At 45.9% G+C, this 27,578-nt stretch overlaps 1 protein-coding gene across 4 annotated transcripts in view; it reads right to left on the reverse strand.

The window, feature by feature from the left end:
- The window catches only part of LOC308109002 (C-terminal-binding protein 2), a 57,864-nt gene that overhangs the window by 21,273 nt on the left and 9,013 nt on the right, over positions 1-27,578 (reverse strand). For 2 of the 4 annotated variants that reach the window (XM_080462335.1, XM_080462334.1), the window contains exons 1-2: positions 25,338-26,527; positions 663-817 (exon numbers count right to left, since the gene is read on the reverse strand). In XM_080462335.1, coding sequence (XP_080318461.1) covers positions 663-817; positions 25,338-26,514 — 1,332 coding nt within the window. In that variant the 5' untranslated portion in view covers positions 26,515-26,527. Of the gene's footprint in view, positions 1-662; positions 818-25,337; positions 26,534-27,578 lie in introns of those variants that run through there. The other 2 variants (XR_013935309.1, XM_080462336.1) reach the window with 2 other exon arrangements.

The raw sequence follows: 27,578 nt of genomic DNA on the forward strand, positions 1-27,578 counted from the left end.
CATCCAGAAGAAAGAAATTGGACATTTTCAATCTATACCGCCCCTCTGGGTATCGAGACTGCAAGTTATTACTGCGAGCCGCTGAATATGCTGGCGAGGTGAACATAACAATCATGTTTTTCCTGATAAGGCAGTGTTAAAACAAACAAAAAGCTACCCACTCCTCTCTTCCCCACACCGCCCAAGGTCTTTGATTGAATTGATCTCTATGCAAATGCTTCTTTTTTAATATGTCCCATTTTCATAAAAACAGCGCAAGCAAAGACGTAGCGGCTCTCACTCCGTCTGCAGATGGAGAGATAGCACTCGGGTGATACCCATCTCTGTGGCCATATATTGTTTTGCTGCCATAGCGTTGCATAAAAAGCAATAAAGAGCCTCTACAAGCCAATGTAATTATACTGCATCCTCGACATACAAGACTCTCTATTAGAACAATGGCACTGATATAGACGTCGCGCTCTGCGCCACAAAGTGACATTAAATCATAATGAAGCCACTATATTTTAACTGTGTGCATGGGGCCAATATAACGCGCTTCACATATCAGCGCTGTAATAGAAAAAGAAAAGAGACGGTGGTGAGTGAGTGGCAGGATTCATCTCCTGTCGGCGGCCGTGATATGAGCTGGGGTGTGCGTTTTTTTTTTTTTTTTACTTTACCTTCTCGTGTATCTCCTGTGTGGACTGAGCGTCGCAGAAAGCGACGGTTGCTAAGTCTTTAAGGATGGGCATCTCCACGGTGCAGTCACGCCCGTCCAGCAGCGCCACCAAGGGGCGTGGATGCATTGGCCCGTTCATGATTTGGGGCCGGATACCTGGAGAGACAGAGGCGGAAAGATTATTCTAGGGGCGGGTGATAAATCAATCTGGGCCTGAAAAATATTAGGTTAACATGCGATAATGTTGTTGGATAGTGTGGCAATAATATGACTCGCGACAATCACTTGAAAAACCATTTGACTTTCACCAGACTACCTTGATGTTGTCACCTGGATGTGGCCACGGCCATAAAACCCTGCTTGTCTGCCACTCGACATGGATGAAGTGACCTGCCCTTGTGTTTTACTCAGATGTGGATCTAAATTATTCTTCAGTATCAGCTGCAGTGCCTCATCAGCACCGAAACAACAGCTTTACATTCACCTTCAGTCAAACTCTATTAGAGTTGCCCTGTTATTAGCAGATTACTTCTGCATTTCCATACTGCTTTTATTAGGACAGGCCTGAAATCAAATCTTGATGTTCTGGATGTTAGGCCAGAGTGCAAACCACTACACCACCATGCATCATCCCTGATACGAGACAATACTCTTATAGAATGAGAATATTTGAGTAAACAACACTAGGAAAGCCCCCAAAGTTTGACTGGAAAACAACCCACTTCACAGAGCGACAAAACAAGCATTCAATGCAACAATCAGTAAATAATAGTGTTTTTCCAGCTGGATTCAATTCATCCCACTTTTCATGAAAAATGAAAGACTTGGAAGATAATTACCTGCCATGTCTACACACGTGTGCACTTGTGTGTACACACGGGCTGATTAGAATATAGCAAGAGGCAGGGCTTCTTCAAACTAACAAGCGTTGTTCAATAAATCAATTCACCTCCTCAAGACTGGATTAGACCACAGCATCACTTACTGGAATCCACTCAGGCTTCCATCACAGAAACAGACACATGGATGCAAATAGATAAGACTGCACTGCATATGCACAAGTATGAACGCACACACAAATTAAACACTCTATAATACAAAGAGGAACATATTGGCTTGTGTGTCTGTGCAATGGTTGTTTTTTTTTTAGTTTGCTCTCATTCATTCGATCAAAGGTAGGGATCCAACATATGACTCAGTGTGAGTGGAACCACCAGCTGTGGAGGAGAAGAAGAAGAAGAAGAAGAAAAAAAGGGAAAGACTGCAAGCTTCCTCATTAGAAATGAGTTCAACTGCTGCCCTGCCTCAAAAGAGCAATTTATCATTGAAATGGAGAGCGTTACAGAAAACACTACAAGCTGGAAACAAACCCACAGCCAACTCACATCTGCACTTCAGCGCACTTGACAAAGTGTGTGTCGCACTCCTGGTTCGGTCTCCGCTCGGCTCTCTCTCTCTCTCTCTCTCTCTCTCTCTCTCTCTCTCTCTCTCTCTCTCTCTCTCTCTCTCTCTCTCTCTCTCTCTCTCTCTCTCTCTCCTTTTTCCTCCACCACTTTTCTCACTTAAAGTGAAGGGAGCCGAGGAGAGCCGAGCTCCCCAGCGGGCCGACCTTCTCACACATCCCACTGAAGGAGACGTGTCGCGCTGAGAAGACAGACAATTACCGAGCCCTGCTTCATACAATGTTAACAAGTGAGGGTGCATCAATATTCATGCTGCTTCTGAGCGGGAGCGGCAGCTCGAGAAGCCAGCCCGTAGATGAATGGACCTGAGACGGAGAGCAACTGTTCCCTGCTGAGCACCTGCACCCTAACACTGTACAGGTCGTGACCCCCCCCCCCCCCCCCCCCACTCAGGAGTCAGCGGCTCTGCATCTGTCTGAGCCGACACGTTAGGGCCAAAAGTCAGAGCAGACAAGTGCTACGACATCAACAATCCCCCGGTGGCTGATGTTCGCTGGTGCGATTTTCATGACATCACCTCTCTTATCTTGTGCTTTCTTGTCCTGCTGCTCAGATCGCAATCTGGGCGCTTGCCTCACTATGTGCAATGTGCAGGTGTACGTGCATCTGTGTGCTCTTGAAGTTATCCCCGGGATTACGGTGACGTCAGACTGCGAGGTCGTGATAAGGAGCCGGGCGGAGAAAGGGAAAGTAGAGGAAAGGTGGAGGAGGACTCATTTAAGGCCACGCTCCATGGGATTAATGCAGGGGAGGCTGATTAGGGCAGATAAAGGTGGGATAAGGAGATTTGCGACGTGGAGAGTTTGTGTGTGGCCATCGCACAAGCAGGTTGAGACGCAGGGCAGCAAAACAAACAGGTAGGAGGAGAGAGAGAGAGAGAGAGAGAGAGAGAGAGAGAGAGAGAGAGAGAGAGAGAGAGAGAGAGAGAGAGAGAGAGCGCGAGAGAGAGAGAGGAGAACATGAGAGTGGAATTAAAACGTAAAAGCAGCACGAGTGTAAAAACAGGCTAAACACTGCCTGTTAGCCTAAAGAGCTCCCAGGAGGCATATCAGAGGAGAGGAAGAGGAGGATGAAAGGAAAGAGAGAGAGAGATAGCGATTGAGTAAACGACAGGAGAGACGCAGAGAAAGCCCCGCTGACAGAAAAAAAGCGAGCAGTCCAGCAGTGCAGCCTCTTAGGGCAGGAGGGAGGATCGCAGCGGAGGTGTTGTCTCCGTGCGCCTCCCGCCTGTTGTCATGGTGATCACTTAACAGGCTCGGGCTGCCAGTTTTTAATGCACTTTATTTTTGGCACCGCTGGCATCTGTGCCGAGGAGTCGAGGTCGGAGGCACAAATGTCCGTATCCTCCCCGCACTCAACTTTGCAGAAGGCGGAGGAGATGGGTTTTTTTTTTCCCTCTCCTGACACCCAGACAGCTTCCTCACCCTCCACCACCTCCTCCTCCTCCTCCTCCTCGCCATCATCCGCAGACCACCATCAACCGCCGCCACTGCTGTTTTGCCTACTTATCACACACACTGTGCAAGACAGGTGACATGATGGCGGGAAAGGTGAGGGGTGGCAGCGTGGCGGCGTCTGCCACATCTGCAAGTGACAGCTCGCTGAATATTAATGGCGGCACCTGGTAACGACTGGGCAACAATGGCCGAGACCCCTATCAGACCGGTGAGAGAGTGAGAGGGTACACGTGTGTGTTTATTACCTGGACACATCAGAAACACTGCACACACGCAAGTGGTAGACATGTAAATGCCATTTCTAGTAATGCGGTAAAAGTAGTGTGTTCTCTTTTGAACTCATCACCAGCCTCCACAGTCACAACTGGGTACAAATCACATGTTTTTCACAGCTGACGAGTGACGGGAAAACACCCAGTAACTCGTTTATTATCTGTGTGTCACCGTGCAACTGTCATATCATGCTTTAATGTTGCTTTAAATTCCTGGTGCCATAAACGGATATATTGTGATATGGGGTGTATCATACTTATGACCTTATAAAAAGACTGTGTGAAAAGATCCCCTTTGAGATTTCCTGGCGTCGATGCTGAATCTGTGTCTTATTGGACTAAAGAAGAGATTCACACCAGCAAGATCTTTTTTTTTTTATCAGATTTCTTTCTTAAAGGTGCAAAATTTAACATCTTAGTTTTATAGAAATCTGTATTGAGCCTAGATTCAACATATTTTTTCAAACTTGGCCCAGAACATTTAGTCTCACAATTTGCCTTTACCTTACACTTTAGATATACAAACTATTTCATCATCATTGCCAGCTTAATACATTAATCAAGGAGCCCCAGTCTAACTCTGTACACTGATCAGGTAAGTGTAATTCTACAATTTGAAAGTCGCAGATGGTTTTATATTGACTGATTTGTTAACAATATAAAACGCAATCGGCACATGTGGTGTTTCCTCATCAGCGAGTTGTTGAGAAGCTTCTCTCAGAGCTTGTTTGTTCAGACTCATATGATGATTGTGGCCGTAGATAATAATAATAATTTAAAAAAAAAAACGACAGACAAAGAAAACCCGAAAGCAGTGCAGCTGCACAGCGATTGATTTCAGCAATACGAGCCATCCCCAAAACGTCACGCTGTGATTGACTAACATCAGATAAATATTGGTTCAGGGCTGCGCATGACTCAGGGAAGAGCCACAGCAGCCATTACTTTCTCCCTGCTTCATCCAACCAGTGGATCCTCGCTTCTAACGGTAATAGGCAGAAGTGGGTGTGCAGGTGAGAGAAGCTGCAGATGAAGCAGGAGGGGAGAAGAGTGCTTGGCAGGCTGCATCAGACCCTCAGGCAGGAGTTAGATAGGCTGAACTCCATGAATCATCCACTGGGTTTTTTTTTTTTGTTTTGTTTGTGTCTCTCTGACCTTTCAGTCTCTTACTCTTTAAATTTCCCTCTTCCTGTGTAACATTTCATAGTATCGTCTGCTTGTGTTGAATATTCGTGGATTTCCTGACAGCTCCTCTTCTCAGCTGACGTCTGTTTGCTCACTCTCTATCCGACTCCTTGTCCTTTATCTCCCTTTTCACGGAAAGTTCTTCTGCTATTGTTCCCCCGGATGTCGTATAGTAACCACTGCCCCTCCTTCCTCCGTAATTCTTTCACCTCAGCTGTCACTCCTTCCCCTCTCTTTCTATCATTTCCTTCCCCTGTCCTGTCGCTCCGTCTCCCCATAAGCCGGGGCTCGTGTTTGTGTGTGCGCGTCGTCCTGTGTGACAGATTGATTCTCACTCCGCTGATTTTGATGGAGGGGAGATGATGTATCCGTGCAGGGGAAGCGGGGAGGTGACAGGCAACACTCCCCTCGTGGTAAACTGACAGCATGTACATCAAAACCAAGTCTCAGCCAGAAGCACTGGGTTTGTCAGCCACACAAATACCACACCGCGCCCGCCTCTGATAAGTGATGCGTCCATGACACCCCCTTATCTGAACCTTTCTTCTCCGTGGTCAAACCTGCCAGCATGTTTGTGTCTGGAGCAGCCTGAGATAATAATTATGAAGACTAGCGTCGGGTTCACATACAGATCAGATCACCACATTGAGAGTTATTGCCTTGCAACCCACTTTTCTTTTTTTTTTAAATTTATGTATCCAGGCCAAAGACAGGTCGAAGAACTCGGAGGAAACAAAAAGGGAGGAAGCGTGCACTGGCATTTCACATTGTTATGATTTTCTGTTTTTGGAATTTTTTAAATGAGCAAGAAATAAGAGTTCCTGATGCCATCCATCCAGGGCGCTGGAGCTGATCCCAGCTTCCTATAGGCGGGGGCCGGATACACCTGGACAGGTCACCAGTCCATCACTGGACAAACACGCCGAGACAGACAACCAAACACAATCACACCTTCTCGCTGTGAGGCGACAGTGCAAACCGCTGCGTCACCGTGCCCCTATAGGATACCTTAAAGTTCCATTGAGCCGCAGTTACTCACTATCACTGCTTGTTTTTGACCGTACTGAGAAGGGTTCAGTGCTGAGAACAAATGTCACGGTACATCCGGTGTATGTGTGACAAATTAGTGTGAAAACTAGTATATAAGCATAATTTATTTCTCTGCAAGCTGGTATTTTCTAATTTTGAGGAATGATCTAGTAATTATAGTTAAGTAAGTACATGAGAGGATGCTTCATGAAAAGCCCAAATCCAGACATTTCTTTTAGCTTAATTCATATTTTGCTTTCAACCTGAATCTGAAGAAGGTTGGCACTGTTGCCACACAGCCAGGATGTCCTCAGTTATTCCAGTCCAGGCTTGAGTTCTGTTTTTTCTGGTTTTCCCAAAAACATGCAAGTGAGGTGAACTGGTCATTTCCAACGAGGTGTGATGGTGTGTGAGATTGCCCTGCGATGTCCAAGGTCACCGCTTTCACCTAAATCGAAAATCAATTCAAATTCAATCAAACCTCCTGCATTATCAAACAATCAGCTTATTTCTCCTAATTCACCTTCTCCATTCAAATCGTTCATCTCGGTTGTGATATTTTGGCCGTCGCAAACACACAAACTGAAATCCGTGCACACTCGATTTAACCGCCAATGTGACACACACTCTCCGGGCTCCCGTGTTTTAACAGTCCTGTAACACCTTGTCAGAGGCAACATGCACAAATAAAGTGGGTCTTTCAGCAGGTCTGCCATGTTTCTCTGCGGGCTCCACTGCAGCTGCCTGGTCTAAAGCAGCCGCTGGCCGCCTGACAACAAACAGCTGTGGACTCAAACCGGACCTTGGATCGAGCGAGAGGGGGACGCATACGCACACAGTGCATCGGCAGTTAACATCTCTAAATGTGCTCACAGAGCGCAGGAGCCTGCAGAGGTTGTTTTTTTTTGGGGTGTGGGGGGGATATGTCAGAACCGCAGGAGGCAGAGTGCTCTTAATTTCACTCCTCCATTAATTAATCCCCCTCATTTCCTTTCCTCTGCGTTCTCACTTCCTCTGCTCGTTGCTAAACTGTTGCCAGACTGCAAATGTGTGTGTGTGTGTGTGTGTGTGTGTGAGATGATTTGGGATGAGTTAATTTTCACTGAGGGAGGCAGCTGCTGTTGTGGGTTTACCTGCCAAAAGGAATGAATGCATGTAACACACGTTCACCCACGTACACACACCCCTCCTGATGGGTCCATGTAATGATATACTCAGTCAGATGTAGTCCTGGAACTAATGATTTTCTTCATTAGTGATTCATTTTTGAGTTCATTGTCTCCCATTCAGACAATTGCAGCATCTATAGCAAATCAAAAGTTGTGTTAACTCACTATTTGATAACATCAACAACAACGTGTCTATAAAGTTGAGTTTGCTTGTTTAATTAAAAAAGGAAAATTCATTTTCATAGCCACTCATCCATCGTATCAAAGCAACAACATCCAGTCACTTTTTTTAGTTTTTGAATACATGAATTAAAAAGTGATATCTGTTTTTAAATTACAAAACAAGGTTATTATTCAATATATTTACCAAGTTAAATAATCTAAATCGACATAATGATTAAATGGCTGCTACTGTTGGTCACATCTTAATAGTCTGTATTTGCATCTTCTGATCAGATGAGAAATCCCTTCACCTCCTCACTTTTGATTGAAGTAAATGTCACTGAATAACTCAAACTCAACACTTGTATGTCGGCGATGGCCTTGTAATGAAATAAATAAAATAAAAAAATACCAAGGATTAAATTCTAAAGAGTTGCTTCCAGTTCCTAAAAGCTCAAAAAGATTCATCGTGTGGATTTGAGGATTATGAAAATGTGCAATACAGTTACTTTTTCAAACAGCATCAATCGCTGCTGGATATTAGGTCCATGAAGGTTTTTTTTTTTTTCTTTTTTCTTTCTGATCCTTCTGAAAATGTGGGGTAGCTTAGCTAACAGGCTAAAACCAGAACGTTTTGTTCATTAGAATTCAAACCAGTTGTTCAAACTGAGAACTGGGTCACTATGAAAATAATTTGGGAAATCTAGGCCTCCAGTAAAAAGGCTTAAAACCACTTGATTTAGATTACTTACATTTATGAGATCAGTGCCCCCCCCCCCCCCCCCCCCCCCCGCATTTTATTTATTTAAAATTTTTTGCTCAATCTCACCAAGTCATCAGTATTTTAATTGTGATCATTCCTGTAGACAAATACTTGTGGAACCCGAGCCGGACTCCGGCTTACAGGCTGCGTCTCTCCAGCCAGCAACACTTAGTCAGAGTCTGGCTGCAGGACGCAGCGGAGCGGCGCACCGGGGGATGAGGCCAGAGTTTCCATTATGTGGTAAAGGGAGCAGGGAGTCTCTTCCTCCCACTGGCCTCTGCTGCTGGTGTTATGTTGCTTCCAGCGAGGGAAAGAGGGACTGGAGGGGAAATGGGATGGAGACGAGAGGAGAAGGGAAGAGCCTTCCGCCATACTATCATCATCTGCTGCTGCTGGTCGCCTCGCTGCTGTCTGCAGGTGCCTCCATCTTGACAACGAGGTTGGCGAAGGCCGCCGCAGGCCGCCAGCAGTTTTCCAGCCACTGAGCACTATACTGTAACGTGACACACACACACAAAGGCGGCCATGGACGCGTCCAACAACTGGTCCAATTTTAAACAGTTTGGAGGTCGGTGGACAAAGAAAAAAAGCAAAACCTTTGCACCGTACAGCACGACTGGTTAACTGGAAGAACGTGGCTTCAGCTTCAACATTCATCACCGCTTTTTCCTTTCAGGTCGAAGGATCATGAACGTAAATACTATCAACTGGCGCCTATTAAAGATCATTCTTCTTCTAATTAATAGCTTAAGGGCCAAACAGATAACTTGACCGGTGTCTGGATAATAATGTTAGTTCAATTGATGGCTGTATTAAGTAAGAACCCCTCTGACACGCATCGATATTTTATCCTCAGAAAAGCGATTTTGCAGGTCAGAAGAAACAAAAAAAAGGCTTTCCGACCTCCAAGTAACAACTTTGATGCATCTGATATCACTACTTCAGGGTTATTCAATTAACAGCTTCTCGCCTGGACTTTCACTATTTGAATTCTTAAGCCCATGAGACCAATACATGTTTAATAGAAAATTACCTCCCATTAATATTCTATACCATGTTCCTGCTCAGCTAAACGCCTTGACCCCAATAGTATGCAAAGCATGTTCTTGTGCATGTCGGAGTTGCGGAAGCAAAGTATCTGCAAGAAAACACAGACAACAGCAACGCACTTGTATGGACGCGGCGACTTAATGAATAGAAACTGACACACAACCTTGGCGAGCTGCCAGCAGCGAGACTGCGAGGTAAAGAGAAGCTTGGCGTAATGCACAGATGTGCCGTTAGGTCAAACAATGCTTTGTTTTTCACTCGCCGGAGTTTCCTTCCACTTCATATGGCACTCTGCCAGGATCTGTACTTCGGGTTGACTGGGACTGAATTACTCGTTCTTTTTTTTTTTTTTTACTGCTTTCCTCTTCGTGCACGCACACACAGGACCTGTCATAAACACACACAAGCCCTTCATCTGCCTCTACCAGCACGAGGTCACTGCATGAGTTGTAGTGGTGGAAGGACGAGGGGGTGAAAGCGGGTGAGTGGGGGGGGGGGGGGGGGGCATAAGCACTCTTTGTTGGCAGCCTCATCCCTGCCCTCCCCTCGCTTCACTTCCCCAAAAAGTAGCACACAAAGGCCACTTGTCCTGCGCTGCCAGTGCCCCACCCCTGTCACCACCCGGCTGCCCGCCACACCAACCCAACCCCAGCCAAGAAAAATGAGCGCACGCCTGTTTTAAATGGTACCCTCTGTGTGCACCGCCGGGCCGGGGCCCACACTCCACCGCAGGACAAAAGCGGGTGTCAACAGCATCCATGGCACAACCACACCGGACCTCCTCTCTCTCCCTCCCTCTCTTTTTTTTCCCGCTCTTTTATTCTTTAGCGTTGCCCTGAGCTACGCTGCACACTTGGACCTCGGCACCGGGGTGAGCCAAACGCACCAGCAGAGGACGGACGGACCCGGACCTGTCAACGCTGGACCACTTTCCCATCTTGCCGGCCAAACACACACACACACACACACACACACACACACACACACACACACACACACACGTCCTCTTATCCATGCACCCCCACCCCCACCTTTCCCCTCCCACCTCCCACATGCCAGACTTTATTAGACATCCAGAAAAGAAAACAGGAAACATGCTGCTTGCCTGGAAAATGTTGTCTCCACATTCTTCGGCTTACAGACTACGCATCGCGGCAAAAAAAAAAAAAAAAAAACACAAGATGACCGAGCTGGAAATTTTTTTTGCAAGGGGACGAAAACATAAAAGTGGAGGACCCTTTGCAATAATCCAAAAAGGGTATCCCCCCCCCCCCCCCCGTCCCTCCTCTGCTCGGTCTTCTTCTTCTTCTCCTCCTCCTCTTCTTGTTCACCCCCCCTCCCCCCCCCACCGCCCCGAAAGTTGCTCCTCTTGGTCTGCCCCTGTTGGTGAGGGGAAAGAGGTTTTTGCGGTGCAAGCTCCCACTAAGCCCCCGGCTGCATCATCTTTAGTCCATGCCTTTGAGGGCTGGGGGAAAAGCACCGTACACCGCGGCGTCCTTATGGGCACACACACACACACACACACACACACACACACACACACACACACACACACACACACACACACACACACACACACAGGTTGGTGCTGGTGATCGGATGGTAAGTGGGTTGGAGAAGGAGGGAGGGAGAAGCTTTTGTCCCCTTTTTTTCTTTCTTTCTCTTTTTTTTTTTTAAGTCTCCCAGGAAGAAAAGGCTGCGGTCAGGGAACGCGATGGCTGGAAACTCTCTCCTGCTTCCTCTGCTGTCAGCTGCGCAACATCTATTCACAGTGCGTCTCTCTCTCTCTTTCTCTCTCTCTCTCTCTCTCTACGTCTCTCTCTTTTTAGCTCTTTTCTCCCGCCTTTGTCTTTAGCTGATAATAAAGCAGAAGCAGCAGGGGAAAAAAAAAGATCTTGCAGCAGGAAAAAAAAAAATCAGTTTGAATCAGAAGTGCCAGCTTGAACATGCAGAGCTGGGCTCTCTGGGCTCGCACAATTTACTCTCCGGCTGCGTTCACTTCATAGATCGGCACACATAACACACTCAAGCACAAACCCTCCTCCCTTTTTCCCTCCTCCTGCTTCTTCTCCCCTTTTTTATGTTTTATTTCTGATCTGGACTCCACAGTGTTTTGAGAACGCCTACCCCTTCCCCCCCCCCCTCTCTCACTCTGCTACAGACACACTCTCTCGCTCCCAGCCTCACCTCCCTTTCCCTCACAATTATTTGGTTTCCTTTTTTTGTTTTGTTTTTTGCTTTCCCACTTTCATGTAGACCTCAGCAGCTCTCCTCCATCACCAAAAAAACACATATATATACACACAGGAACTCACCCCACCCCGGCATTTTTTTATTTTTTGGGTTACCAGAAAGGAGGGACACTCACACACACACACACACGCACCCACACACACACACACACACACACACATAAAACTCCTCCCTCTCTAAGGAAATTGAAACACGCATACATACTACTAACCGCAAGAACAATGCAACATTCAAGCCACTCCAGCAATAACATTACAGCTGTAGAGTTGGTTGTTTTTCACACCATCGGCGAAGTCATCAGAGCCCGGCGTGTTAAGTTCACAGTTTTGTCCCTAGAAGAAATTCCAAGAAAAAAAAAAAAAAAAAGCGAGCTGACTGATGGCTCTGCTGAATGACGGCGAAGATGAGCAGCTAAAAAGATGATATTCAGAATAACAAAACGAGCCGAGCTACCACGGTGCGCGCGCGCGCGCACACACACACACACACACACACACACACACACACACACACACACACACACACACACACACACACACACACACACACACACACACACACACACACACACACACACACACACAGCCTGTCGCTTGCATGACAACTGTGACCAATACACAAAGAGTCCGGCATGGTCACACGCCAGAACCGATTATTGGCAACAGTAAAGTGGAAAGGTGGAACAGTCCGAGCAGCTTCTGCTCCCAGGGTGAGTGGATACGTCAAGTGTCGCGTTTTTATTTATTCAGAAAAAAATTTAAAATAAATGTTATGACGAGTGTTGACTTCCTGTGTGTTTTTAACTTTGTATGTATTCAAGGGACTATAAGAGTTGTAGTTTCTCAATATCGAGAGCCCAACGAGCGGAGACAAGGCACGTCGTCTGAGCCACCATTCGAGCGATGCCACATCTGAGGGAGTGTGACCATCAAAGGCCGGAGCAACCCACTTCCTGCCTGCCAGACAGCCAGCCAGTCAAGACGCAAGCACACACACACACACACACACACACACACGATGGAGTGTGAGGATACGGCTGTCCCTCTGATCTTTCTCTTTTCAATAAAATCACAGAACGTGCACAAGGATGGGGGCGCAGACTGGCAGCAGTACGTTAATGTGTGAGGTGGGAGATCACAGCATCCCGACAGACACAGTCTGTAAGGTCGGGGATGTTTTTTAGAATGACAGAAAGAAAAGCTTATCAAAGAAGCAGTTGGATTTCGTGAATCGACACGGTGAGAACCCGCTCACCGTGTCAACAGGTCACTTAGATGGGAGCTGCATTGTTAGCCGCTTGAAAACCGGTGGTAGGCGCAGTTCAATATATCAAGAATAACTGAATTTGAACTTTTAGTGATAAGTTAATTAGGGTCTTAGCCGCTGTTAGCCTGAACCGAAAGCAATTCAGATCCACAGTTCTTCAACTTTCTTTTTATGGATTCAGTCAAACCATCGACGTCAGTACAAAGAAAGAAGAGCTGCCAAAAAGCTTCTTAAACCAAATGAAAGAATCAGAGTATTAGATAACAGAACTCTAGTCTTTCAAGGAAACGTAGGGGTCAGGTCTGCCAGCAAAGACATGCAAATATGCGCTTAATTTTTTTACACTATTGAAAAGGGGGTAAAATGGGATTCCATTTCTGTCTTGCACCTTAAAATCCAGCAGCTCAAGGAATCCGTGGAGCTTTTTGAGGACTGAAAGTGGACCTATGGTATCAATGAATCAAGCTGTATCAGGCCAAAGGTTGCAGGGGAGCATAAGCTGGCAGGGTTAACCCTGAACAAGTGTCCCCACCCATTACAGGCATAACAGAAAAAGACACACAATGGGCCTCACATAGATTGTTCACTGCTTCGGTGGTCTCAAAACACTTAAAATGTTTGTCACATCCACACACACACCAACGTTAAAGTGCTTTGAAAGGGACCATGACCAAAACCAATAATATGATGAGATGAAAACTATTTCAGATATTTCTACGGATTGGCTGAACATGGGATAATTCCCCTTCCTAAATTCTTGCAGGAACTGTTAATCTCTTCCTTTCTGGAAGAATGTTGGTCTCAGATATAGCAGTGTAAAGGGGATAGGTTGCATGCGGCCACAGGCCCAGTGCAAACTAACAACAGCAACACGCTCTTTAGTCCAGCAGTCGACATGCTTGTCGTTACATATTTGGAAGGGAGGGGGGGTGGTCGAGTAAACACTAATGAGAACAGATTGACACAGCAGCCCCCTCCTCACACAAACACACACACTTCCTCTTTCACATGAAAGGCAGCCAGACCTGAACCTAAACCGGGACTGAGTCTACATCTGCTCATCACTCAGTCACTTGGTAACGTAACACACAGCACCAGCCAGAACTATCAGCACTACCACTTATAACAACAACGTTAATACAGAATCACATGTACAGGATATATGATCTGAAAATGTAACTGCATTTGCATTCTGTTACCCCAAAAAAAGTGTACATTTATTGGTGTTGAGCTGAAAAAAATAAAATAAATAAAGATATAACACTGAATTTCAAAATATTCAGTGTTATCAAATCAGCAAGTCAAATTTATATTTTAAAATATATTTGAATTGCATATCTACTTTCATGATCCTGTTCACTGTCTAGTACACATACATTTTCTAGGCATTGTGTGCCTCGGTCGGTGGTTTCAAAACATGGGGTCGGGAACCTTTTTGGGTGAGCACCGATATGCATATCAGACACTTCCTACAATCTGACTAACATGAATAATGTACATTGCTTTTATTTTGAATGCTCCTGCCTTTCCGTGTTGCTGGGAGAAGGTGTGAGCGCTGATGTTTGGCTTCACTGTAATGTTCTGGCAAATGTGAGGTCAGACAAGGAATCTGGAGGGGGTGCTTAATGGAAAAGAGTTTTCCAACCACTGGTCTCGGCAGCACTGCACTGGCAAATGTTCTTTGCTGCCTTAGCATGCACATTTCTGTAAAAGCAGCCTAGGAATCTATTTTGCACAGATTAAAAACCTGCATTATTTTATGTTAAAAAAAAGTCAGACAGCAACATCAACCTACACATGCACCCAGAGCTATCATGTCAATTTACTTACGTCCAGTTTCTTACTCTGAGCATAATAATAGATTCACCATTTAAAATTCAGAGTTGCAGAATTCAGAGTTCAGAGACTACACTGCCGCCCCCCCCCCCCCCCCCCCCCCCCTGCCTGCTGCATGACTTCTTTAAGCCCTGACCTTTAGCACAGTGAGACATCAAGAGCAGCGGTCATGCTCTGGAAGCCCCAACAAATGGCCCGAGCCTCCTTAGAGTCCGTGCGGATTTACCATTGAGAGGGAGCCTTCTTCTTTAACCAGGCTAATTATACTGTATGCGCCCTTTTCCTGTGAGCGCTGGAACTTGGCTGCCGAGAGGACGCTGGATGTAGAGGTCTGTTAAATCCCCCTAAAGCATTTAAAGGGATTTTTAAGAAAGTAAGTGGTAGAGCGAGCCGACCTGCCACCCGGAGACGAGGCTCCGGCTGACCACAGGAAGACCAGAGGTTCAGGGGTTGATTTCGGTTGCCGAACTCGGGTCAGCGGAGGTTCGGCTGAGCAGCAGTTTGTGCCGTGGTGAAAACTCCTGGCCAGATTTCACAGCAGTTATTTCTTGCTTTTAAATCCTCACCACTGTATTTCAATGGACTTTCTGGAGTCCTACTGCTGTTGTGACTGTTTTAGTGCATCATTACTTCCTTCGCTTGTTACCGCTTCACACTTGGTGTAGTTTTGGAGGTGAAACATAAAATTTGACTCTCGCTTGTTCTCGACATTTCTTCTCTTCACAATGGAAACTTTAGGCAGAGTAGCAAATAAACTTTGGATTGTTTGTGGTAGCAAATACGATCTGACCTCAGTTTGACTCGAGTACAGAAAATTATCTACAAGACGGCAAGTCCAAGTTAAATGTCTCCCGGATCCAAGTCCAATTTGCATATTGGGAAGCTGATTAAAAATCTAGAGTAAAGTGCATCAATCTGGAGAATGAAATCAGTTTAGACTAGCTGGCACAGACTCCTCACACATCTAACATGAAGGTGAACATCTGCTATAAGGTGACCTTTTCACTGACTGGTCAGAACCAAATGTCCTAACTGAGCAATTATTACTTACAGACATTTGGGACCGTGTTAAACTTCATGTATGAATAATACAAGATCGTTCCCAGTGTCAGATTAGGGTTCGTAACCTGTGTTCCTACTCAATACAAATATAAAGTCAGTTGTTTACCCTCGCATACAGACACAATAATAAAATCATTTGAAGAGAGCAAAATCAGTTCTGGTGAAGGAAGTTTGATTTCCCCATCGTGCACATTTATTTAGGAAGGCCCAGGTTTATCCTCTGAGAGGCACCTGCCGTGGTGGAAGCAATGAGGGTAAACAACCCTTTCCCCAGGCATATATGCAGACACACATGCACACAAGTCCCCCCCCCCTCTCAGCAGCGGTCCAGATAACAGCCCTGAGTCAACACTGCCTTTCTGCTTTTGTTTTCTCTGTCTCCCCTCCCACGTTCAAGTCCCCGCGGATCTGCAAGGACTGGCCTGAAAGGATGCAGGGATGAGGGACAGAGATAGTGAAAGAGAAACCGAAAGAGACAGAGAATGAGAGAGAGAGAGAGCGCAAAAGAGGAGGGCTAAATTACAGCATGGGAATGCAAATGAGCGTGTTTTACTAGGGGGTGGGTTTGGGGGGCAGGCAGGCTTTATTTTCCAGGCAGGAACAGCCCCCCTGTGGCCTCTGGATCAGTTGTAGCAACAGCGAGGAGAAGAAAAGCGAACATTTTCACTCTGCCTTTTTTACTTGGGGAGGAATTTAAAAAAAAAAAAAAAAGAACGAAATACAACAAATACAAAACCCACAACTCACAGAGACTGGCGCAGTCGTAAAATAAAATAATATTTTGCTGTGCTCTTCACACTGTGGCCTCGGTCTCCTCTTCCCATCTCTCCCTCACTCGTTTCCTCCTTCACCTCCACCCGTAGCCAGACACACTAAAGTTCCTGAAAAAAAATGGGCACAAAGCCTGACCAAATATGCTGCCGCCACCACCTCCTCCTCCCAGAAATCTTGCAAAAACAGAGTGAGAAAGTGAGCGCGTGCGAGGGGAAGCGGGCCGAGCCAGCTGCAGGTGGCCTCCAGATGTGGTGGCTCTGGGGACGGGCCACTCCAGCGCAGTTAGGGGCGACTCTGAGCTCCCCTCCGTCCCCCTTTTCCTCCCATCGCTCCTCCTCCTCTTTTAGTGACAGGAGCCATCTGGCCTGGCAGAGAGAGTGGAGCACAAAGTCCCACCCTCCCAAGTGTGGCCTCTTGCGTGCCACTCAACGGAGTGCACGAGTAAATAAAATGCATGCACACACACAAATGAGCACACAATAACCGTAGCCCCAACCCCCCACCCCCCAAAAGCTGTCACATGCCTATTAACCCGTCGAAGAGGCGGCCCAGCTGTGCTCCATTACGATAAATATGCCGGGGTCACAGGGTCTCGCCGGCCAGGAGTCAGCCATCAGATACTATGAGGTGTCCACTTACAGCCTTTTAAAGCTCACTTTGCAAAAAAGACTTACAGCCATTTTCATCATCATAAAGAAACCTTCCACCCTCCTCACTTCATCTCCACCGCCTGCTGGAAAGAAGCTCCCACCCACCTACTCATCCACCTCCCTCCACCGCGGCAGATGATATTTCACACTTCCTCTGGCAGCGCAGACCTCCACCCCGCAAACCCACAATAACCCAGAAACCCACTGTAACTGGAGGGTTTTTTTGGGGGGGGGTGTGGGCATAATACGACACCTGAAAAACACCTGACACCTCGAAGCTACGACGACGACGCTACAACGCAACCTGCCCGTTGTCAGCCGACGCACTCCAATCGGGCCAGTGCACAATTACGCCGGAGGAAAAAGGGGCTGTCCTCAAAATATGAGACAAAAACGCATGTGGAGAGTTAAAAGAAGTGTTTCCCGGAGGATAAACATTTTTCACTTGTTTTATTCATAGGGAAATAAAAAACAAAAACAAAAAATCCTCTCTCCAACTGTCAGTCAATATGGCTCTTTTAAAGAATAGTTTGGGAAAAAGGTTAGTCAGTTAAAGCCCCGGCGCCTTCCTGCAGGAACATTTGGTCTTTGTGCAGCTTGGCAATAGTCTTAAAAGGATTCTTGGGTAATTGTCTGTGCTGCAGTAGAAATTTGGAATGGAGGTAAATGGCCTGTAATGACTGAAAGGAAACAGGGTAGTAGTAACATAATGGCCAACGAGAGCGACACAGGGTCAGCGCTGCGCTGTTCACTCACATATTATTGAATGAATAAAACACTCCATGTCCTATTAACATGTACAACATACAAAACAGAAGAAGGGGTGGGGAGTGCTTGGCCCTTGAGCAGTTTTTATTCATTTTATTAATTCATTATTTTAGCATCTGCTCTCTGGCATAAAAGCTGCTTTTTTTAAGTCTTTGTCCTTCGGGGAATCAGCATTCAGCGTACTCATTAGACAAATGAAGACACCATTACCAGCAAATGAGGGACAAAGAAAGATTCGAATGTCCTAAAGATGGAAAAAAAAAAAGTTCGATATATAAAACAAAGTGCTGAAGCTTCAAGGATTTTGTTTCCCCCCCCATCCTGGCTGCCTACTTTAAATGTTCTCACATGGGAGATGTTCAGAGAGTCTCCGCTGTGCTTGTTGGCAACCGAGCCGAATGAATGGCAACCAGTAGCATTGATTTGCAGCACGGGCCGCAGATCAAACCGCAGGACAAAAGACTAGGCAGGAGGACAATGGAGAAACACAGCGGGCTGCATGGGAAATGAATGACAACCGGTCGATCGGGACGACCGCAAACCGACCGCGGACGCACAACGTTTCCCGGAAGAAACGGGCGTCACAACTCGCAACGAATCAAGCACCGCCGCCATGAGGCAAACGGAGCAGCGGTGGTGAGAGGAACAAGTTTGTTCTGGAAAAAAATATCTATCCTTTTTTTTTTTTTTTAAATCTTGTTTTATTCTGTATCCTCTACAGTTTTCGATGTCTTTCCGCCCCCTTCCCAGCATAGATCATGAAAAATAAAGAAAGAAAAAAAAAAAAGTAAATATGTGCACAAGGTAAAGCAATCGGTTAACCTTTGAAATACCCCGGCAATGAGATCTGCCGCTCTTTACTCTTTTCAACTGCAAAAAAAAAAAAAATCGAAGACGACGAGAGGAGAAAAAAAAACAAAAAAAAAACCAACAACACAATGTTGGCCACCACTTCAGAGGGGATATTCAATATCCATGAGCTTTTTCATTTCACACTGATGAATAATTCAGGGTGACCTGCCCACCACTGAGTGAGAGAGAAAGAGGGGGAGGGAAAAAAAAGAAAAAAGAAAAGAAAAAAGAGACGGCGGACTGAGGAGGTGTGCAGAGGTAGTTGTCTGTTTTTAGGTGGATGCAGCTGTTGCTGTTCAACAAGCACAAAACTGGTCTCCTCCCCGGCTGCTGTGCGGAGCGCGAGAATCTACAGACGAGTTGACGACGGATAATTGGGGAGATTATATCAAAGCGCTGCCATTCTCACGGCGGTGGCGAGCGCACGCCGTCGCCGTCCTGTAAACAAAACCGCCAACCGGGATTGGGGGAGACGGGGAAGAATAAACATGACAACGCAATCTCCAGAAGGAGCCAAACGACTCTTCTCAGCGATCACAACAAGTCGTCAAGAGGAGGACACACCGGCGCTGCACCTAAACACACAGACTCATCTCTTCACCTCATTATTAGCGTTCAGGGGGGAATTAGGACACGAAGACCTAGATTTGGCTCGTGAGTGATCTCAACACACACACACACACACACACACACACACACACACACACACACACACACACACACACACACACACACACACACACACACACACACACACACACTCTGCTTAGAGAGCAAAAAAAAAAAACTCGCTGATTAAAACTCCTGTTCCAAACTGAAAGATCAATCAACTGCAGTAATTAACAATCAACAGTTAAGGGGGCAAAAAAAAACCTTATGGCTCGCTCACTTTCCGAGCAGGAATAACAACTTGTGACCCCACGCAAAAGGTCAGCTGCTGCCATCACGCGCACGCACACATGCACTTACGCGCTGGCGAACGCACACATAAACACTCAAGCTGTCACAAGCAGGGGGAGACCAGCTGTTCCTCATTCGCTCGAAGGCCCCGTTCCCTCCGCGGGTTGGCTGGCTCTGCAGAAACCATTAATCCCTCTGTGAACGCAACCGATGGTTTGGAAAGATCAACCATGAGAAAATAGCCAGGGAGGGGTAAGAAGAAGAGTGGAGGGGGGGTTTCAACAACACTTTTTTTTTTTTTCCTTTTCTTTTCAGCTGTTTCTCTACTTTTTTTTCCTCCCTTTTTTTTTTTTCCTGAGATAAAACTACTGCAGTGGAAAAATAGATTTTCCTGACCATATTTCCCCAGGGACACAAACAATACAGAGGTTGAGTTGAGATGGAGCAGCAGATAGTTCATGTAACATTTACCAGGTTCTCAGGAAACTGGAGACGGCACACAGATAAACAGTGAGACCATTCAACGGCATAATCTGTACAGGAAGTACACACTGCTTTTTTCCCCCCTTTTTCTTTAAATCACTAATCGTGGGCAAAAGCCCCTGAAACACAAAACTCTCCAGATATCAGACAAGTTTATCCACGTTTGTTTGAATACTTTCTTTGAAAGAACCAGCTCCTTTACCACTCCTGTTGTAATCAACAGTCGGCATGTCTACACTGGTTGTACTATTACACATGGGAATTGTCTCTATTGGGAGTTTATTTGTCAAACCCAAATAAACCATTGAAAAATAGACATAATCAGAGCCAGAGCATTTTGGTTTGTGAGGTAACAGGAAATACCAGTTATAGTCTTTCAGTACGGCAAACGATTTCAGGCCTCTGGACAATTGATTTTAAACTTCATCCAGTTCAAATCCTTCACGGCTTGTCATGAATAGGTATGGCGTGCACTCATGGGAGTGTGTGGTGTTGTCGCGAAGTCAATAAAAGAGCAGCGCTAGATGGAGTATTACACAGCGGTCTTTAATAACCCCTGACCGATTCCATGTGAGCTGAAACCTCTCGTCTGTCTCTGCTCATTCATTCAGTGGGATTAGTGAGGATGACACACACTCCCACTGACACGTGTTACCTGAATTGTGGCGTACACACACGCACACACCCACCCAACACACAGATATACTACGTTAAGTCTTCCAAAACACACAGCGGACAGTGCAGGATAATTCTGTACCTATTCTGAGGAAGGTAACTTAAGCCATTTGCCCTCCACAATAAGAGTGCTTAACCTGCCATAGCTCAACAACAAGTAGGGAAAGGGTTCATTCCCACAGCAGACAGGAAGCAAAATAAATAAAAGGTTGCATTTTTTTTTTCATGTGACCTCTGAACTGAAGGAATATTTTAGGACTTTTTAGTTTTTTATGTGACTTTTTAAAGTCCGGCTTTCCCCCATTATATCTTAACATTTTCTATAAATGTGAAATTATTGTGACTAGAACTCTGCAAACCCGCTGATACGTCTTATACACTATTAAGTGCCACATTGTTGAAGTCATTGTCACTAGTTTGATGCTGTGGCAGCTGCTGTCGCAATTTCTTCTTTTAAGGATTTTGATTTAAAATCTGACTGCGTGTCAATTTTTATAAAGCATAAAGTAGAACACTGGTGCATTGTCATCATGTTCACAAATTCCCAAAACACTCAAATACACAAGGAGCATCTATTGCAAAGTTTCAAACAGCTGATTAAATTAGTATTCTGTGAAGGTCATCTGATACGAGAAAAAGTAAAAAAAAAAGAAAAGGCCTAATTTACCAAATATGAATACTTGCCCAATAAAAGTAAAAAATGAGACAGTGAACCGTGAACCTGACATAACAACCACTTCTTGTGTGTTTCAGGAATTTCTTTTACTGAAACACACACAAGCGCTTGACTTGGATCTTCTTTCTTTTTTCTTTTTTAACTGACAAGTGCTTCACACTATCATTTATCAATGGTGACGCGAAAACTGTTGCCTTTAGAAAACTTTCTCACTGCACTAAATATGTCCACTAAATAGTTCCGGTTAAAAGAAGACAGGGACGGCTAAAGGAAACTCGAGGTCGAGTCCACATGTCCTGCTGTCAGTCCTGTTGCATCCAGCCATATTCAGATAAAACTGAACACTTCCTGCTGTTGAACGAGGGACATCTGTGGTCTGCATATACGCGTAGGAGGATCGTTGGGGGTAGCAGGAGCATTGTGCTTTGTTCATCGTCAACATACGCACACACACACACACACACACACACACACACACACACATCCATATATCACAAGCAAATGCTTTATGCATGCACGACAATGTGAGGTCTATATCACACTCCCCCCCCCCCCCCCCACACACCTCCCCATAAAATCATGACTGCCACTAACACACATAGTGGTGCCCAGAAAGTGTTGTCATGCAGACACAGTGATTCCTCTCTGCCTCGCTAGTGGAAAATAGGCAGGAGTGCATACTGAAATCAATGTCAGACACCTGAACAAAGCAGTTTAGCCAAGGACAGCTGAGAGCACATTAGACATGCATCCCCATGAATGTCCTTCCAAACACAGGCCGGGAAATTAAAATCCCATTCAGCCTCCACCCCCCCACCCCCCCATGGGAAGTATGCACTGGAAGGTTACATAACTGTCAGCAACATCGGTGACGGCTGCCTCTTAAACAGCAAAAGTGATGTTGAAGCTCTGAAGAAGCATTGGATATAGTGTTACCATGAGAACAGCCGTAAACTACTGACACAGCCCATATGTTGCCAAGTTCTTCTTTTTTTTTTTTTTCCATGAGCAACAAGGCCCCCCCCTCCACACACACACACACACACACACACACACACACACACACACACACACACACACACACACACACACACACTCTCCATCAACCCCGCACTAATTCACCATCCAAGAAAAGCACAGCCGAAGATGTTCTTGCGGATTATCTCCACTAGGAAACCACGTGCAAGTGTCCACCTTGGCTAATCTACTGAGCATGCACACAATGTATGCTATACGAGCCAATCGCGTCTCTAACTAGTGAGGCGGCTATCCTGCTTCACGTGACACTGAAGTTAGGTGTACCCACCTGTGCTGCTCTGTGGGATGCCACTGACAGACAGCTCCATGGCCAATGTGAGTGCTGCAAGGCGCTCTCTCCCTGCTTTAGGTGGAAGGCAACTGTTGCAACTAAGCTCGACTCCACCGTTTAATGCCATTATTAACACTACTTATGGCTTTAGCCAACCAAGACAGCGCCCAGTAGAGAGTGCGCAGGCAGGGCCCTCCCACCTGCACCTTATCTATAAATATTTGTACTGATTTCACTTCTGGTCACGTCTTTGTTTTTGAAAAAAAAAAAAAAACTTGAGCTTTGAAAATACATTTGAATGTATATGGCTGAGCGACGAAGTGTAAATGTAGACATTGCTGTAAGATGATAAAAAAAAAAATAAATAAAAAAAAGGAATGGTTTGCAGTGAAAGAATTTATTCAGTAGGTACAAAAGAAATGATGTGTCAACTTTTCATCAATATGCATGCTTGAACATAAAACACCATGCTCGCAATAAGAAAAGGCTCTTCACAGATGTACAAGAGCCTTTGCGCAAAAATGAGAGGCAATTTCTTGAGATGTGCACCACTCTGCAGGGAGGGGGTTGGGGCTGGCAGGCAAGTAAAAGAGATGTTTTCATTAAGTGGCCCTGCAACATCTTATTATTTTCACTCAATTTTCTCCTGCTCCAAGCTGTAAAAAAAAAAAAAAGAGTAACAAGAGCAGAAAAAAAATAAATGTGCAACACTGCATGCCGAGCTCTACTTTTCTGCTTTCCTTAAATGTGAAGATTATCTTTCTCTGATTACCACTGAAACCCACGTTGCCTAGCAACACACAATTAAGAAGTATGCTTTCCGATCGGCAGCAAGGCCTGCCCATTATCAGATGAAGTTACTGAAGCAACAAATGTCAGCTACATGCAAATGAGTTTGTTGTGCTAAAAGTATTATATGGAGCGGGGATGGGGAGGGCTGCCACTGTGACCTCGGAAGGAAGTGTACACTTCCCTGAAGCACAAAAGACACCTTACACCCTTCACCACCCCCACAACTTCTTCTCCCTTGTCTGTATCTTGCAACTCGCCTCTTATTTCCTTGACAACACTGGAAGACACTTCATAAAAGTCATTACTCGGTAGCAGCCCACAGACCTATTAAAGAAGCAGGCAAAATACCGGGTTATGTGGCATGAAAACAAGGTTAAATAATTGAATTTTTCCCTTTGCACATCAGCGGTGAAATATATCAACTTGTTGTAAAGACAAAACCAAGGTCTCTCTGTTTAAAAATGAGCCAAGATGATGTCTGACTTTAGAATTTACTCTCTCCGTGAACTGCAGATAAAAATAAAAGAAAAAACTGCCTAATTTCTTGTATTAACCTTGCATGAGACAAAGGAGTGCCACAAAAAAAAAAAAAAAAAAAAATCTGCATAATTATTCTCTTTGTAAAGTCACAGAATATATTTGCCAGGAAATATAGTTAAAAGGAAAATGTAATTGTAGAACATTAAAAAAATAAAAGACTAGAATGGTCTTTCCAGACCTCTTAGGAGACTTCAAAAAACAAAGAAAAAAGTGTTAATGTAATAGTTTATACAAAAAACTAATTTAATTTCAAAGCAAACTCAATAATTGCAGTAGTAGCAGTGATTTTAATAACTCCATGCCATCCATGTGCAAAGTATTAGCAAGTGAGTAAAAGCAGCACAGAGCAATAGACTTTCAAATAAGTTAGTTTTACCATCAGCTCAGCAAAGCTCCAAATCAACAATCCTTTAGCTGTGCTGAAACCAGAATATTAGGCATAGTCTTTATAAAAACAGCTACCTATTATAGTCTACACAAGCATACATCCAATTAGTATAATTGGATTTGAAGCAGTTAAGCCTGCGATTAGATGAGAGTACGGTGTAAAATAGAATGACAGCAACTCTACATCAAAGAAATAACCTTTTCCATATCAAATACAAGCTGGACGTTTGTGTATCGTCTGACATTCAACTAACAATAAATGATGTACATTAGCTGGAGAATGTAATTCTGCATTCTCTTTTCATTTGAAGAAATATTTACTGTGAGCAATCCAATATGCAAGAGCATTATTAAACTTTCACCACAACCAGTGATCAAGTCAATGATAAGAAACTGTGAAATAGCCAGGCAGAGTTGTAAAACAGCAGCGAGCTTTTGCTTCAAGTCTACTCTGACCAACAAACCTGAAAAGTATAAGACCAAACATTTGACCTCAATAACAGGAGTGCTGCTGATAAGAAATGCTTCAACTTGACGATGAGACAGGATCCCCTCTGGCAAATGACACAACCCTGTTGCAATGGATGTATAAATAGTTGCGTGATTTTAAGAAGAAGAAAAAATAAAAAAACAACCTCTCAGAGCAAAGCAGCTTAACTTGTCAGATGCATCTTACATGCTACTCCTCCATACAAAAACACTGCCTGTGTGTATGCGTTTTGTTGTAATTTGCCAAAACTCTACCCTATAAGAAAATATACATTTCTTACCATGCATCTGATGTACATGACAAGACAAACACACACAAAGTAGCTTCCAATCTACAATAACTAATCAGCAAAAAGGACAAAGGAGACGGTCTTTGAAAGAGATTAAAAAAGAAAGTTGAAATTTAAACATTACTTGAGTCGGGCGTTGTGGTCATGGTTGAGACTATGACAGGTGGACCAGTGCGACGTCCTACCAGCTTGGTGTTGTTAAGGTTTTGGGCTTGGAGAGTGCAAGAGGAACTGACAGGAACAATGGTACTCTCAGGAGCAGTATTGATCCCTTTCCGGAGAAGTTGTGGACTGTGAAGGGGACTTGCTGCTGCTACAGGTGACGCCGGGGCAAGGTTGGGGGCTCTCTTCATCAGCTCCATGGGAGAGTAGGAGCCAGAGAAGGTCTTCGGCGCCGCTCCAGGGGTGCCTGGAGCTGGTGGAGGCTGTTGTCCAAGAGCAGACATGGCAATACCGGTGTGGGCATTGTACATGGGAAAGGCTCTTCCCTGAGTCACAACATTGCCGTACGCTCCAGGACTGACTGGATAAGTTCCAGTCACCATAGGACGGGCCCCTGGGTAGCTGGTGGTCTCCAGGAGATGTTGAGAGGGTGCACTGCTGGGTCTTCTGCCAAGAAATTCTCCCATCCTTGGAGACACAGTCTGGATGGTAGTGGGGGGCTGTTGCATCAGGTTGGGGTCCATTGTAAGGCCCTGGGGCGGCATGTAGAGGTCATTGCGATGGCTGAAGCTGTTGGATCGGGTACGTGTACCTGGCCCACCTGTCTTGCAACTGAGCACCACACGGGACAGAACACGGGCCTGGGCTAAGTTAGGGGCTACAGATCGGATGTCATGGTCCTCCATCATTCCCAGTGTGGCAGTGGAATCAAAACCATGTTGCAGCAGTAGAGTAATTGTGCTCTCAGCCAAACCTTCAGCTCGCAGAAAAGCCAAGAAGTTAGGGTCCACCATCCTCTTAGGGTCTGCAGCACTTGGATGGTGTGCAGGCATGTTGGAAGTCATTCCAGCTGTGGCGGCCATCATCGATGAGCTGGGGTCATAGCTTGGATCATAGGGAAGCCTCTGGGAGGCAACGGCTCCGTAAGCCCGGGGGAGAACTCCGTCCATTCCCTGTGAAGCTGGATCCCCCACTGAACTGGTGGCAGCTGTCTGGCGTTGTTCCAGGGACAAGCTGTCGTAAGCTTGACGAGCAGAGAGTGACGGTGCCTCCGCAGCGTAAATAGGAAGAGGGGGCTGAACCCCGTACACTGCAGGAGAAGGAGATCTGCCACCAATACGCTGTGCGTCTGGGATCATCTTAGATCCGAGACTTTCCCGGTACAAACGGCTCAGCTCGTGAAGGGGGGGAGGGGGAGGAGGCGGCGGAGGAGGCGGGGGAGGAGGTGGAGGGGGCGGAGGCGCAGGTGTAGGTGTAGAAGCCGAGGCCAGTATGGAAGGTGTGGCCCGTGCTTGTCCTTGATCCCAGGTAGGCCTCATCCCCCCACCACTGGCTCCATAATGCGATCTGTTGAGCAAGTGCTGGTTATCCCTATAAAACCCTGACTCTTCAGGCGGCTGACCGGATACGGTAGCGTCTGCCAGGTAGTAAGCTTGAGGTGGTGCCGAGGCCCGGCCTGCCATCACTTGCCTGAGGTAGAGACTAGAGCCCAGATCAGGCACAGACTTCTTCCTCAGCAGTTGCTGCCCATGCCAGTCCTGCTGGATATCCTTGTACAGGGAAGGCTGGAGGAATGGGTCCTGCTTTTCGTCGAGGTCCAGGTAATGCTGAAACCAGTCTCCACTGTCACCCAGACCCAGTGGCAGTGAGTTCCTACGCCCTGCAAGGGTGCCACAGAAGTGACAGCGACTGGCAGCCCTGTCGTTCTGACCTTCACTCCATTCGGGACCACGCTGGCCCTGAGAGCCAGCAAAATGCGACTGCTCACTTGAGTTAGGCATCAGTGAAGACAATACAGAGGGCAGCTTTAACAGCAGAAAATAGAGCTGGGTATTGCGTTTCACCTCTCCAATTACACTCACCCCCCCAATCAAAAACGAGGAATGGAGAGGACAGAAGAAAAGGTAAAGCAGAAGGTACCCTTATACCTGATCAGCAGCTGTAGCCCCCCCCCTTCACTCTTAAGTCTGTGCTATCATGTAGCTCCCTGCTGGCAGCCTATCTAAATAATTCAGCCCTGGAAACATTAGAGATCCACGAGGAACACAGAAAGAGTACACACGCACACGCACACGCACACACACACACACACACACACACACACACACACACACACACACACACACACACACACACACACACAGATGTAACACACCTTTAGGGTGAAGCTCAGCTCCATTCTATAGCATGCTTGTTCTGGCCA

Source organism: Lipophrys pholis, assembly GCF_963383615.2.
Source record: "Lipophrys pholis genome assembly, chromosome: 1".
Taxonomy (NCBI): domain Eukaryota; kingdom Metazoa; phylum Chordata; class Actinopteri; order Blenniiformes; family Blenniidae; genus Lipophrys; species Lipophrys pholis.